This window comes from Delphinus delphis, chromosome 10 (genome assembly GCF_949987515.2).
Source record: "Delphinus delphis chromosome 10, mDelDel1.2, whole genome shotgun sequence".
Classification (NCBI taxonomy): domain Eukaryota; kingdom Metazoa; phylum Chordata; class Mammalia; order Artiodactyla; family Delphinidae; genus Delphinus; species Delphinus delphis.
The window spans coordinates 1,083,391-1,097,475 of record NC_082692.2 but is presented as its reverse complement, the minus strand read 5'-3'; the positions used below and the strand labels follow the sequence as shown (position 1 = coordinate 1,097,475).

Genomic DNA, 14,085 nt, shown 5'->3' with positions numbered 1-14,085 from the left:
TCTTCACAGAAACAGTTCACAGCCCCTGCTCTGGAGACGTGGCCAGCTTTGCCAAGTTCCCTGGGCCACACGTGACCACGGTCAGGGGACGCCTTTCCCGAGGCCTCGTCGACTTAAATATGTATGTGGCTACGTGTGTGGTTTCAGAAGGATTCATTGTAAATACGTGGGTCTGAATCACCATTCCTCCAGCTTGTGGCCTCTGTTCGGATTCACCACCACGACGGGCGGTGTCACGCGTGTCTGTGTCCCCACGTCAGCCTGACCATCGCAGATTACGTGCCGAGCCACAGCTGGAAGAAACAGCAAAACGTGCTCTGGACCCTCTGGCTCCGTGCAGATGCCATCAGGAAGGCGTGTGCAGAGCTTGTTTCTCTTCGTGAGTGTGAAACGTGAACAGAAATAAAACTAAAACGCACTCCTGAGAAACAAATATCCTTTCATTTACTGTTGATGAAAGCGTCACCCGAGAGAGGTTCCGCTAAAACAACTTTAGAATTAGGTAATTTTTTTAAATCATGACTTTACCAAATATTCTCCCTTACTGTGGATATTGGCCAAGGTTTGGTCTTCATCTATCAGAGACGACAGGGCTCACCAGCCCCTCAGCTTTTCCCATTTTACAGCAGTTTTAGTCGGCATACTCTAAAGCATCCACCTACCGTATCCAGGTGAGTGTTCCAGAAACTTAGCTCTGATCCTGCCAAATAAGTCTAGGCAAGGGAAAGAAATTAAACCAAATTAGTAAATTACCAAACACCCTTTTTTGAGTCATTAATATAAAAGTCATGGAAAATGCCAGTCGTACATTTTTTTTATTGTTCAACATATTGAGCTATAATTCTCTCTGTGTTGTGGAATGTTTTTCATATTTGCCTTTAGTACGTTGGCAAATCCAGCATACTCATGAACTGATTATTCCTCCCACGATGAAATATTACCCTTATGCTATGAAAAAGTAAATTGAGGATAGAACATTTGAGGGGGTGATCAGAGAGAAAGCTTGTGAGGCCAGTTGAAGTCTCTGATACCCAATCTATGTCCAAAATACAACCACAGTCAACATTTAATGGCCATCTTCAATGGCACCTGTAATTCACACAGTCAAGTAACCAACTTAATGCTCTATTCTTTCCTTTGATCTCCACTGTGACAGAATTGTCCTGTCACAGGATTCATCACCAGCTGATAAAGCAAACTAGGTCTGAGGATAAGCATTGAAGTCAGACATTACTTGGTAACTTCTTTTCTTTCTTTGCCGAAAAGTTCCATTTGTAGAAACAAGTCAAATTATGTAGTATGTTTTGTTCTTTGGATATTAGTTCGTAGAAATCCAGAGGTCAGCTCTAGCCAGTGGCTTCATTTCTGTAAAAGTGAGAACATGAAATGGAACTCCGGCAAGAAGCTGGTCTTGAAACTTGTGAACTTGCCCCTCAGCTTATGAGAAGAGGGGGCTGCCATTGGGATCCTGAACTGTTGTCGACTGTGGGTGTTTAAGGAAGAACACTTGTCCAAATACCATCGTAGCTGAATCAGAGAAAGAAGAGATGCTGAAAGACCGTCGCTTAGCAGGGAATCAACCGATTCATTACGCACTTTTTGGAGGTTTAATCGTCCGGGCTCTATCAGTGGGGCCAACTGCTGCCTGGGTACAGCAAGGGCACTTATATGGAATACGGGGATGAAATGAGTGGCTAATTAGGGTATGAAACTTATTCTAAAATGGAATGCATTCAGTTTACAATAAATACTCCTAAAACTACAGAAATAAAAAAGAATAAGGAAAGGAGAGACAGGAGAGATGAATTCATAATAATTGACTTTAGCAAGAATAGTCTAAAGAGGTACAGAATCCTTGAAATCCTGAAAGTTGCCCAGTTCCTCGTTGTGGCTAATCTGTTCATTTCTGGGGTCTCACTTCTGAACATACCATGATCTTCCTTAAAGAGGAAGGAAAAGGCCTGCCCTTTTGACATAGATCTGGAAAGGCTTTAGAACCGCCGTTGCCCTCATAACACGGTTAAGCACCTGCCTGTGTTTCCTGAGTAGATGAGCTTCTGGCTCCTCCAGGGAGAAGCCGCGCTGCCCGGCAGCCTGGTCTGATGCTCCCAAGCAGGTTGGGACTGATCAACTCTTTTTCTCCTTTCCAGGTGGGAAGGAGAGAATGAAAATGAAGTGGGCAGGTGCAAAGAGACCGGCAAAGTTCACGTGACCGTGGATCTCAAGTACTACCGACCAACTGAAGTGGTAAGTGTCTCGGCCCTGGCGGCAGGGCCACACCCGGCCACTGGCTGGGAAAATATTAACTGGTTGCTGCAGCCAGGCTTCCCAGCTCTGCCCTGGGCTCTCTGTCGTCCCTCAGTGCGCGCTCCCCAAACCAGAGCCCAGGGAATTGCATTTGGGGTGTTACTCTCGCCACAAAATGCATTGCTGTGTAAAGGAAAACAGGGTAACACACACCCAGGGAAAGAGCTGGTTTCAGAAATGGAGGCTCAGATCAAAGGTGGATCCCAGCAAGGTAGTGGCCTGATGGATGGCTGAGCCCCGGTACCTGCAGGACGTCTGCCTTCCAAGGCCCCCCGTGGCCCTCAGGGTCTGGAGATCCCGGTGCACACGCTCATGTACACACACACGCACGCACTCACACACACCCACATAAACACACTCATGTGCACTCACACATGCTCACATACACTCACATGCACACTCTCACATGTACTCACACACACACTCGCGCGCACTCACACATGCACACACGTGCACTCACCTGCACGCGCACAGACCCGAGTGGTGGTGAGCCCTGCGCGCTTTTGAAGCCGCAGCTCAAGCACCGTCCTGGCTGTGAACCCTTTTCTGGCCGATATGCTACCACCACTGAACTCACTGCTTTCTCCTTTGTACCTGTTGATGCCTTATATGCTATACGTAACTATATTATAACACCTGTTATAATTTACTCTACTCATTTGTTCACGTGTTTTTCTCCAAAGAGTTCCTCCAAAGTCTTTGAGGAGAAGGACTTTTTTTTACTATCTTAGATGAAAAACTCAGTGCTTAATGATTATTGGTGGATGGGTGGATAAACGCATAAATTTCTGAATACAGAAGTTCCTGAATAGATTCAAACTTTTACTGAATGACTGAACACACATTGTCTATTCATTTTATGGGTGAAAGAATCCCCCTCGTTTACATAAGCGTTTCTCTAACCCTCACCCCGTAATTTGCCATTTGTCTTTCAATTCTATTGATGGTTCTTTCTCCACCTGACGTTTACTTTAGTATTTTTAAAAACATGACTAGCCACTAATTACTAATGTTTCATACCCTCCCAATCTGTAATAATACTTTATCAAATACGAAATTTTAAAATACAAAAAAATAAAAAGAAGTTCCTGTATTAAGAAATGACCTACAGGTTGTTTGAGCATAACATGCTCCTTTCCTAGATTTATAAGAACTTCTAGCTTGGTGTTGTCACTTAAATGTGGACCACGTTCACTGTGGTGACAAAACTCAATGTTTTAAAGGTACCTAAGGGTGATAGAAAGCAGCAGCTTCAGAGAGAAATGTTCAGACGTGGTGGTTCCCGGACGAAATGTATATTAACCGTGAAAGTAGAGTCCTGGAACCTGTTTTACCTGTGTTTGAACCAAATTCCTATCTGTTCTACAACTTTCCGAGATCAGGAAAGGCACGGTGAAGAAAGATCGAAAGTGAACCTGTCACCGGTAATCACCCTTCAAACTGTCTTGTTTCAAACAAAAGAAAACACTTCATTTCATGCACTCGTACACACAGGAGCGAACAAAAAGGAAAGGAAATCAGCAGTGCTTGGCGACTGGGGCTGTGCAGTCGCATTGTCCTGGCCCGGGCGGGGCCGGTCTTTGACACACAGTGAACAATGGTGCCCGTGCTGATGGGGCTGGGTGTGGCCAGCAGAGGATGTGCTGGTCCCAGGGAGGGGACACCAGCGTGCTCCTGCTGACACAGCAAGGAGACCCGGCTGTGGAGCCTCCCACCGGGCCCAGAGATGGGCCACGGGCTCTCGTTTTTCTGGGACATAAACAGACAGCTTTCTTTCCGTGCTCGCGAATGAAAACTGTCATCTCAGAGTGGAAAACGGACGGAGCCAACCCTCAACCCCTGTAACAACTTCACCGTGGCCCTTCTCGTTTCCAAAGCTAGGAAGTCGTTAAGAACAGCTTGTCTGTCAACCTTACTTGGGCACCGTGTGGGGTTGATAAGGACCCTTGGGCTCACAAGACGGTTCTTGAAGTCCCTGTGGACCCTCTTTCCTGCCGAGGCTCCACGTCCGTCCTTTTGTTCTGGCCAGTGTCCCTGTCGTACCTGTTCTGCAACTCTGTTTGCACAAAAGGCGTTTGAACGTGAGGGTGCCCTCCTATTTCCTAGGCTCTCCTCTCACCCCTCTAGCTCTCCCCACCACCCGGATCCCCTTTACTGCCTCTGGTCTTGGATTTTGTCCACTGCACTCAGCACAGGCTCTGTCGGGCAAGCCTTCTTGTGCGGTGAGGCTAAACTTTTCACCTCGTTCTTCAGCACAGCAGTTTTCCCAGAACTTGGATCGGCTCGACAGCCGTACGTGGAGTTGCCTCGGGGGTGACAGTGTTCCTCCAGGTGAAAGGGGGTGAGAACTGGAGCCCGCCTGCGAGCTTGCGCTTGGGTCTGTGCCGTAAACAACACACCCAGGGCGTCGCTGGCGCGAGGCCTGAGAGGCACTCGATGTGGGGAGACGTGTAATTCTCCGTGTCCCGCTGTGTCCTTCCCTTTTCTGAGGTCAAGTCCATCTTCCAGGTACCACAGCCTCCCTCTCATCCTTCCTCGCTTTCTAGAAAAGCTTGTTCTCCTGATCGGCTTTCATCCTGTGTCTTCAGCACCTAGGACACCCCGGAGACGAACGCATAAACTAGATCTTCTCAGAGCCCAGTGGGGCCAGAATGATCGAAAGAAAAAAATGCCGTAAAGAAAATTGGGGGGAAGAAGCAGGTCATAGAACACCGGTATCCTAAAGCAAGACTAAAGGGAGATAAAGATTTACATTGTTTTCTGAGTGAGATTCAGACCAAGCAAGGCAGGCTGTTTATGCAGCCCAGGCCAGCACTGACCCCGAAGAGGCCGCCAGTGATTCTGTACAGAGCAGACCTCCCAGCTGAAAACCTCTCCCTCGTTGATTTTGTCACCACAAAATCTTTGGTCCTGCTTCTGCTCCAGAGTGGAAAGTCCTGAAAGGTTTTGTTCTGAGCTTAGGACTCTGGTGTCCAGTTGAGCTGAGCGGAGTCCTGTTCTCTGGTTCCCGCTCTGGACACCTCTGGGCTTCCCTTGCATGTTGAGGAGTTTTACTGCTGTGGGAAGCTTCATCCTGGAAATTGGACTTTACATTTCCCATAGCCCCTGAATCCCAGCATTGGTGATGGCAACACGAATACTTGGGTCCTGTACCTCTGTGCCCTCTGGCGTTTCCTCTGCCTGTACGTGTACGCAGAGCTGTGGCATTGTGCATTTGTGTGCGGGGAAGAAGCGGGGTTGGGCTTAAGGCCAGACGGCCTGAGTTACCAGATGTGTGAACTCAGGCGTGCTACTTCTCAGTGCCTCTGTTTGGCTGTCTTTAAAGATGGGATTCATAGTCGAACTTCTTTCAAAGACTTGCTGGAGAATTAAGAGAGTCACTTACACAAGTGCTCATTAGAGCCGTGTCCGGCACATGGTAAAATACCAGTATTAATGCTGTTATTGTTAGTTATTCATTCGTTCAACAGATGTTTACCAAACCCTGTGTTAGATCCTAAGAATTCAGCATGGACGAGACAGACCGATCCGGCCGTCGTGGAGAGTGTAGAGAGGAATAGGTCAGTTACTCGAGTCGAGTGCCTTTTGAAAAGTAGGACGTCACTGGTGAAGTGTACGTATTAACCACTAAAAAGTCAATAACGTGGTATAATCAGGGCTTCTAGCAAACGCTAATAGGTACTCTGATTTTTTAAATTCTTGTTTTATCTTGATTTTTATCCTTTCTGACCCTCTTTCTGAAGATTCAATAGCTATTCAGTGGTATGGAATTGTCATGTAAATAGGAGAAAATTAACATTGACCTATTACTTAATTTAAAATAATAACGAAGATGTCTTCTTTTTGTTTGAGAATTTTTAACTCGGAAAATGCACAAAGGTTGTATTAGGAAGTATTCATCCTAATGTGGCAAATTTTAATGACACCAAATGTTCAGTTCACTTAAAAAAAAAAAAAAGCTAAGAGTTTTTTCTTTTCAGTGAAACAAACAAAACAATTGCCTTTTTTCTGCAGAGCATTTTAGGAAATGGCATGGGAAACACATTAACAGACCGAAGTTGAAATCACCTATTTTCCACGAAACATGTCTTGATTTAAACTCTACTGGGTGATGGAGCTGAGTTTTTCCTTGCTGTATTATTTGCCTCTGACGTTCGCTTTTCTTGCCACTGTATTTCTGATGTCCTCAGCTGTGATTGGTTTTTGCTCTCTTTGCTTGGATACTTAATGTTTACTCGCATTCTTTATAGATACTAGAAAAAATTCCTGAGTTAAAATCTAGAGCTGGGAAAGCAGTAACTTCAAAGAAGGCCAACAAGCTAGCTAAAGCAACACCTTCCTTCAGTAAAAACATGTGGCCTGTTTCTAATCAAATTACCATATGCTCACTGAGTTGTCCCCTCTGCAAACTTCTCCTAATATTTTTCTGTAAATGATGTTAAGTTAAATGGCCCGTAATTGCTTGTTCTATCTCATAGCCCTGTTTAGAATAATGCTGGGTAACACTTTCCAGACCTCAGGAATCTGATCTGTCAGCAGAGGACTTGTATAAATACCAGTTAGAGCTTCGCCCAGCGCCATCCCTGGACACTGGGGGTCTTGAAACGGTCCCTTCTTCCCCCCTAGCTGTTCTCAGCCACTCGCACACGTCCTTGCCCTTAGCAGGAAACGGGGCCCTCCCTTGCCCGCGACCTGTCTCCTCCGGCTCTGCCAGAAGCACCCATCTCTCCCGTCCACATCCCTCCAGTGCTCTAATCCCACCCCTACGCCCCTGCTTTCCTTTGTTCCCCGTCTGGATGGTGGGGGCCAGGCGGAGAGGGGGCAGACACAGCAGTGAAGGGCGAGCCCCTCTCTCTGCTCCAGGACCTGGAAGAGGAGAGGCCAGGCTCCTTATTCTGTAAGCGTCAACGTGCAGGCCCAGCGTTCTCTGCTTTTATAACTGCCCGAGCGCAACGGCGTGGAATGCTGTCACAATGCTTCCTCTTTTGTAGTTATTCTCTGAACTTCTTACTGCTCGTATTTTACAAATAGTTTCTATCTCTGCGTCACTGTTCATGTGTTGTAAGCCTCCCTCTTCGGTTCCTCATACTAACCTTTCCATCCCTCCTTAATCACTCTGGCCTTTCCTGCCCTTTTCCTTCCTTGAACTTAACCGAGAGAACTGTAGTTTCAGTCTCTGCAGTTGAGTCTCAGCTATTCCACAGTGTGGCCTCCGTGCTTCACAGGACGCCGCGCAGAGCCCCCAGGGTGGGTGACATTCCTCCTAAAGCCTGGGCTCTTCCCTCGGCTCCTGGCCCCTCAAGAGCGTTTATGGCTAGTGAAAGAACAATTGTGTCCCGACCATGATGCCCCCGACTTCCTCCTGTTTTTCCTTGAAGGTTTATGATTAGATCCAGGTTAGAATGATGCTATTAAAGACTTAAATACCTCGGTGAATATACGTAACTATATACCTTCCCTTCTATTAAAAAAAAAATTTTTTTAATTCTTTTTGTTTGCATCCAAAAATCTCCCTGGTAGCCTTAATGCAGATGCTTTCATTCCTTGTACCAATCGGGAATTCCTGTAAAATCTGTACCTTTGTTCCAAAAAAGCTGAGCGGGTCATGACTACCCTCATTTGTAATCATAGCAATGACCTCTTGACCTCTACAACGTAAATCCCAGCGTCTTGGAAATGTGCTGTGGCCTCTGCAGCTCCTTTCTTGAGGAAGGGCAGTCTGTTCCCCAGCTCAGCTGCTACCTGCAGGGCTCTGGTCGCTCACAGGAGCCACTCCCCCTTCACTCCCTCTTCACTCTCATCTCCGGCCACTGGCGTCTGTGCTCCAGAATTTCAGGAATCCCTATTTGCTGTTTGTTTGTTTCTTAAATCAGCAGTGCTGTTTCCGTTCTATCCAGCCGTAATTATCTCCTGAAATAACTGTGATTCAGAAGCCTTTTCATGGAGATTCCACAGATAACACTATCTGTGTGTCCTTCTTCCACTTCTTCGGCTCATAATCCCTTAGCAAGTCTGAGTGTTTTTCCTAGCACAGCGTTCACGTGTGGACCCTAGCTCTTCTGGGTCCCCCAGAGCTCCATCCCTGTCTGTCTGCACCGGCCTTTCTCTTCCCTCGAGGCCTCCTCTGGCTTCGCTTCCACACCCCTGGCTCAGGGCAGACCGGTCTCTTCACTCACCGTCACACCTGCTGGCACAGTTGAGCGCTCGCTTGACTGCCGTGGTCGGAGCCTCCGAGCTGCTCCCCGCAGCTGATGGCCTTGCTCCCTAACTCGGCAGCTCTGCTTGGCCTCCTGCACAATCACACCTGATGTGCTCGGCCTGCTGGCGAACACCCAGCTCCACTCAGCCGCTGTTCAGAGCAGGCGCTGTACTTCATAGCCAGATCTGGTTCGTGCATTTTGTAATGCGGTCCCAAAGCAAGAAACGGGCCAGTGCCCAGGCACTAAAAGATTCTGCAGTTTCTAGGATTCGTTACAGGAATCCTTTAGTGCATTCATCACATACATTTAAAATATAATTCTTATTTACCTTCAGCTTCTCAGAAGGTGTATCAGCACATATAGAGTATCCCTATAGGGTTGAGGCCTTAGAGGTTTAATTCAGAAGGAATGCTTATTGAATTCCGACTGTGGAAGTGAGTCCTCGTAGCAGGTGGGGGAGGGAAGGCCCTCAGCCGGCAGCGAGTCTCCCCCAGGTGAGGGGACAGCTCGGCAGCCGCAGGCTGGGCCGAGGCAGGAACAGTGGGGCGCTCACTGGACCCGGTGGTGGCGGCCAGAAGAACAGTGACGGGCGCCGGGACGCTGCAGAGATGGAGAGCACAGGGTCAGGGGCCAGATCGGATGGTGACGCACAGGTGGCGGGACCCGGGCACAGGACTCCCTTCGCGGGGCAGGGACCTCAGGGCCTCGGGGCGCTGGTGGCCTGGTGCGGAGGAAGGCGGTTGGGTTTGGGGCTACGTGTACGTGAGGTGAGTTGAGGCCCTGAGAGGGGCGTTCGGGGCGGGGCGTCTGGAGCAGGAACTGGTCCCCGGCCAGGCAGGTTTGGGTGCGGGAAGTCAGTCTCAGAAACTCGGGCTGAGAACACTGGTTAAGAATTCACATATTAAGCATTTGTGTCCAAGAGCCTCGGGGCCGGACTGAAGTGTTCCCCACCTTCCATCGTGAGCCCCTGCCTTCGAGGCTCCTCAGAGGTTTCAAGGGCTGATGCCAGAGAGTTGACATGAGCTGGAAGGTGATTCCTACCTCCGTTGAGGCAAACTGCATTTCAGGGATAAGCAGAGACCTAATTCCAAACTGACGTGCCCCGGAAGGCGGGGTGCGAAGCGTTTTGGTTCGTAAGGATGGAGGCTCGTCCGAGTATAAGCGGCTTTTATTGCTGTCATCATTGTAATTGTCGCCGTCAGCAGCATCGTACAGGCCTGTGACGTCATTGGTTTTCAGAAGATGTCTGCCAGCCTCCTTCGAGCTCTTCAGGTCCTGATGTTTTCGTGGTTTTCAGTATGTCTTTGGTTTTGGCCCCGACGGCGTCGGGCAGGAAAGGTCGTTTGCTCTTAGCGCGGCCGGCTCTGCTTGATGCTACACGGTGGAGCGGACAGTCCTGGTGAAGGTGAGGAGGTGGGCTTCCCCTCAGGTCCTGCGGACGTCTGTTCCCAGAGGCTGTCCCAGGCCCCGGGGTCCAGCACGTTCCGGGGCAACCCCGGAACTTCGGTACCGCTGACGGGCCGGAGACCAGCCGCCCTCGGCACCTCCCTGCCCCCTCACCGTCCTCCCCCGGCAGGAATCTTCCCGCGAAAACCCGTCTCTGCGCTTGCTTCTCAGAGGCAGCTGGGCATCACTTTTACAGCCGAAAACCTGTGTTGGTTTCCCATCGCTGCTGCAACAAACGATCACAGAGTGGCTGAAAACTGCACAAAGGCGTCATCTTACGGTTGCAGAGGTTGGAAGCTGAACTGAGTTTCGCGGCGCTGACAGAGCTGTGCTCCTCGTGCAGAGGGCTCTGCTGGAAGAGAATACTGGATTAATCACTTCGACCCGTTGCTGGACCAGTGTCTCTTGCTGTGTGGAAAACACATTATTATCACCTTGAGGAGGAGCAAGAGTTGGAAGATTCTAGTTAACTGTCAGCTTAAAGCTTCAGACACGCCCTCGAAAAACACCGTGAACGTGCGCCTGGGCCGCCGCAGACAAGGTCCAGCCGCACATCCGTCTGAGGCAGCACCAGGCGAGGGCACGACAACAGTGGGATCTGAGGGAGATTTGTGCTTAAAAAGAGACCCAGGGAGCGTTCTGGGTTGGGAGTGAAGCAGTGGCACCGCGGAGACGCGGTGCAGGGACCACATGGTCTCCCGGGGAGACGCCGGCCCCATGGGGATGCTGGCGCCAGGGCCCCTCCCAGGCTCCCGCGCGGTGCGTCCTCCGCTGCCTGGGCAGCGCTCGGCCCTCCTCCCCTCTCTTCTCACTCTCTTCTTCTTCCTGCATTTTGACCTCTTTTCCTTCCTTCCTGCTCTTGCTGTTGTGAGTCACACAACCAACCAGGAGTCATCCTTAAGCCCTACAGAGTCCCTCTGCCTCTGAGATCACCCACCTGTCCTTTGACAGGTGCCTTCTGACCACTGACTGGTCACATTCTGAGGCGTCCCCCTAACCAGTTCCGTTAAGTTAGTTAAACAAGGTTCTTGGTGGAGACTGACTCCTAAACAGCTCGCAGCTGTTGTGATTCACGGGCCATGTCGGGAACGGGGCAGGACCCTTGTCTCCTAAGACGGGGACTTGTTCATCTCATAAGCATGGGTCCTTAGCAGCCGTTCCAGGAAGACTCATCTAAATACGCTTTTATTCATTTTTTTTACATATTCTGCAACTGTATAATGAAGTGTCTCCCTGTTTCTCAGGGATTTTTGTTGAGAATGAAGTTAATTCTATGCAGAGTGATATTAGAAAGGCACGGTACCTTTTAAATTCAGATTGTTTCTATTATTTTTGGAAAATAGGTCAGCAGAGGAAATGAGGCAACTGTGACCCTCTAAAGCCACAGTTGAACTTGGGGGAATATGTTGAGGTTTCTCTAAGGCATGTTAAGATGCTGAAGAGAAATATTCCAGTTAGTTTCAGCTTTGGAAGCTTAGGCTTGCAGTGTCTTCCTCTTTGCACAGCTATTTTGGTGAAAATTTCAGTCAAGTGTATTGAAGTGGGCTTTGGATATGCTGTCCAACACAGGTATCCCAAATACAGTTTTTATTACTCTTACATTTCCCAGATGAACAGGACTGACCTGACTGAGGGTGGCTCTCTTGCTAAAAATGTTAACTTACAGTGACAGTGTGAAGAAATCAGAATTCTAACGGCTTGTGGATCAGATCAATAGGAAAAACAAAAGAGAGAGAATGTGGGTCAGAACAGTTGTGATTTTCCTATGAGGTCCTTGTGCCGAGTGCCGCCCGCTGAGGTGAGAGAGGAGCCGTTTTCACAGTCTGGCTCATCCGTGGACGTGGCGTGCACGCCCGTGGACGTGGGGCCCGTTCTGGGGCCCGTGGACGTGGTGTGCACGCCTGTGGATGTGGGGCCTGTTCTGGGGCCCGTAGATGTGGCGTGCATGCCCATGGATGTGGTCCGTCCTCGGGTTGGTGAATATGACATACTCTTTCCGTGCACCAGCCCCTCCCAGCTGCCCTACAGGTCGGGTGGCTGCTGCTCCCTTGGCATCATCTCTTCCCCCGGCTGCTCAGGGCGGCCAAGCAGCCAGGGGTGGGGACAGAAACAAGCAGCCCTGGGGTGGGCAGCGAGAACCTGGCCCGGTCACTGCGTGGTGCTGGGCGACTACACCCCAGCCCCGAGGGAGTGAGGACAGCTCAGCACCCACTGGGGCGAAACCAGGACGGCTTGTCCCATCAGGACAGCGGTGGCCAAGGCCACGGGGCTAGCTCTTGGTTTCTTTAACATATTTACCAAAAGGCCAGCACTTCCCTCCTGACATCGTGTTTGTCTGGTTAAACATGAAACAAAGCCTTTGCCTGTCCAGTGACAGCGTCCGCCGAGGTCACATTTTTCCCGTCCAGCTGCCTCACGTCCGAGTCTGGGTCCTACGTAGTCTGTGTTCACAGCTGCATCGCTCTGGGGCAGATGCAGACCCCACGGCCGTGGCTTTCGGCTTTCTTCAGCAGGGACAGCTTTGCACACCTGCTTAGGTTGACGTCAGTCTTCCTGACTCAGGTGCCCCGCTCCTCGCCTGCCCTCCCGGACCCTGGCTAAGTAACGTTTAGGTTGTTCTGTCCCCAACCTCTGCTGAAATCCAAAGCGAACCATCCACGGCCTACAGAAATGCTCCCCTTTCCTTGTCTGCACTTTCCGTGACGTTGCTCTGTATTTCTAAGTAATTCAGCCTCTTTTCTGTCTTCCTTCCTCATCTTTATACTTTTTCCAGGCAGCTGGACTTTATTTCTGATACCCTTATGCTTTATGGCCTGTATCCCAGGCTCAAAAGTGTGTATTTATTTTAAACGTGAGTCAACGACATCATTATTTCTCCAGCATCTTCTGTCTGTGTGACATTTTGTGCCCTGACCATCACGTAGACAGTAGGTCAGGGTGTGGTTTTCGCAGGTATTGTTCACGTAAACCACCGGCAGTGGTTTTAGTTTATTCATCAAAAGGAAACAGCGAGGGGGAACACTGGGGTCGGGTACGTAGGCGTGAAGATAGAAGGTGGCGTTCGAAAGTGGCGCCTTTGGCTTCATCTTCATGTTCCCCTGACTCGGCATCCGTTTCCCCGTCTTCTGAATGAAGGGTGACTGTGCTAAACTACACAAAAGTACCGGGAAGGGAAGTTAGCGTGTGTGAAGCAGCTCGAGATCTCACGGTCAAAGATACCATATTAGTGTAAAGTGCTGCAATTTTTATCAAAGGAAACTCCTCAGACCGGACTCTGGATTCACCTGCCTGCGTTAGTCAGTCAGCAACCCCTGCGTCCGCCGGAAGCCCCGAGCCGCTCCCCTCTTGGAGGTGCCTGTCTCGGTCCTAGAGTCCGTTTCTGGGTGTCGGTCACGGCCCTGGAAGTTAAAGCAGAGGACACATGTCAGGTGTCCGCCGGCACTCAGGTGGGGGAGGGACAGGCGCAGGTTTGCAGGGCACCTGCTGTGGGTGACGGAGGCCTGCCGGCTGGCACATCCCATCACCCTGGACACTCACGATGGCGTATGTGAAGCCCTGTTAGCAACCCCTCCACCCAGCTGGTCCTGTGCAGCCGGCACACTGCACAGAGTCCCGCTGAAGAACTTTCCAACTTCCCCAAGGCACCTAAGGGGTGGAGACCGGGGTGCGTTGGTGCCAAAGTCTCGGGTGAAGACAGACCCAATGCACAGAGATAAGCGAGGTGGACTGAATTTGTGAAAATTGCGAGGAATGCCCCCAAGCGTGCAGGCTGTGTGTGGGGCGGGTTCAGTGCAAGCAGTGGCCGAGTGGTTTTCTCCACTTACTTCCCAGCGATGCGCTCCTTTCGGGATAAAGGTCAGCGCCGTCGTGGGTGTGCGAGTGTCCGTGTGTCCTTAGAGAAGTGGCCGGAGACCACGTAACAGTGAGGTCTGTGCTCAGGCAAGAGTGGCAGGCGTGCGCGCTGGGGGCCGCCTGGCCTGCAGGGCTCAGGCCGGGTGCCCTGTGGTCTCCAGAAGGCTGCTCAGAAGTTAACTGTCTGCGAGGGCTCATCTCAGAGCAGCTGCGAGTGGTCTGGGGGCTCTGGACCTGCAGGGACGGGGCAGCCGCGTGCCTGGTCTGCACTCGGAGGCTG

General features: G+C 50.4%; 1 protein-coding gene across 2 annotated transcripts in view; it reads left to right on the top strand.

Annotated features, from left to right (window-relative positions):
• The window catches only part of GMDS (GDP-mannose 4,6-dehydratase), a 480,820-nt gene that overhangs the window by 411,972 nt on the left and 54,763 nt on the right, over positions 1-14,085 (top strand). For both annotated transcript variants that reach the window (XM_060023746.1, XM_060023745.1), the window contains one exon: positions 2,151-2,247. In XM_060023746.1, coding sequence (XP_059879729.1) covers positions 2,151-2,247 — 97 coding nt within the window. The remainder of the gene's footprint in view (positions 1-2,150; positions 2,248-14,085) is intronic.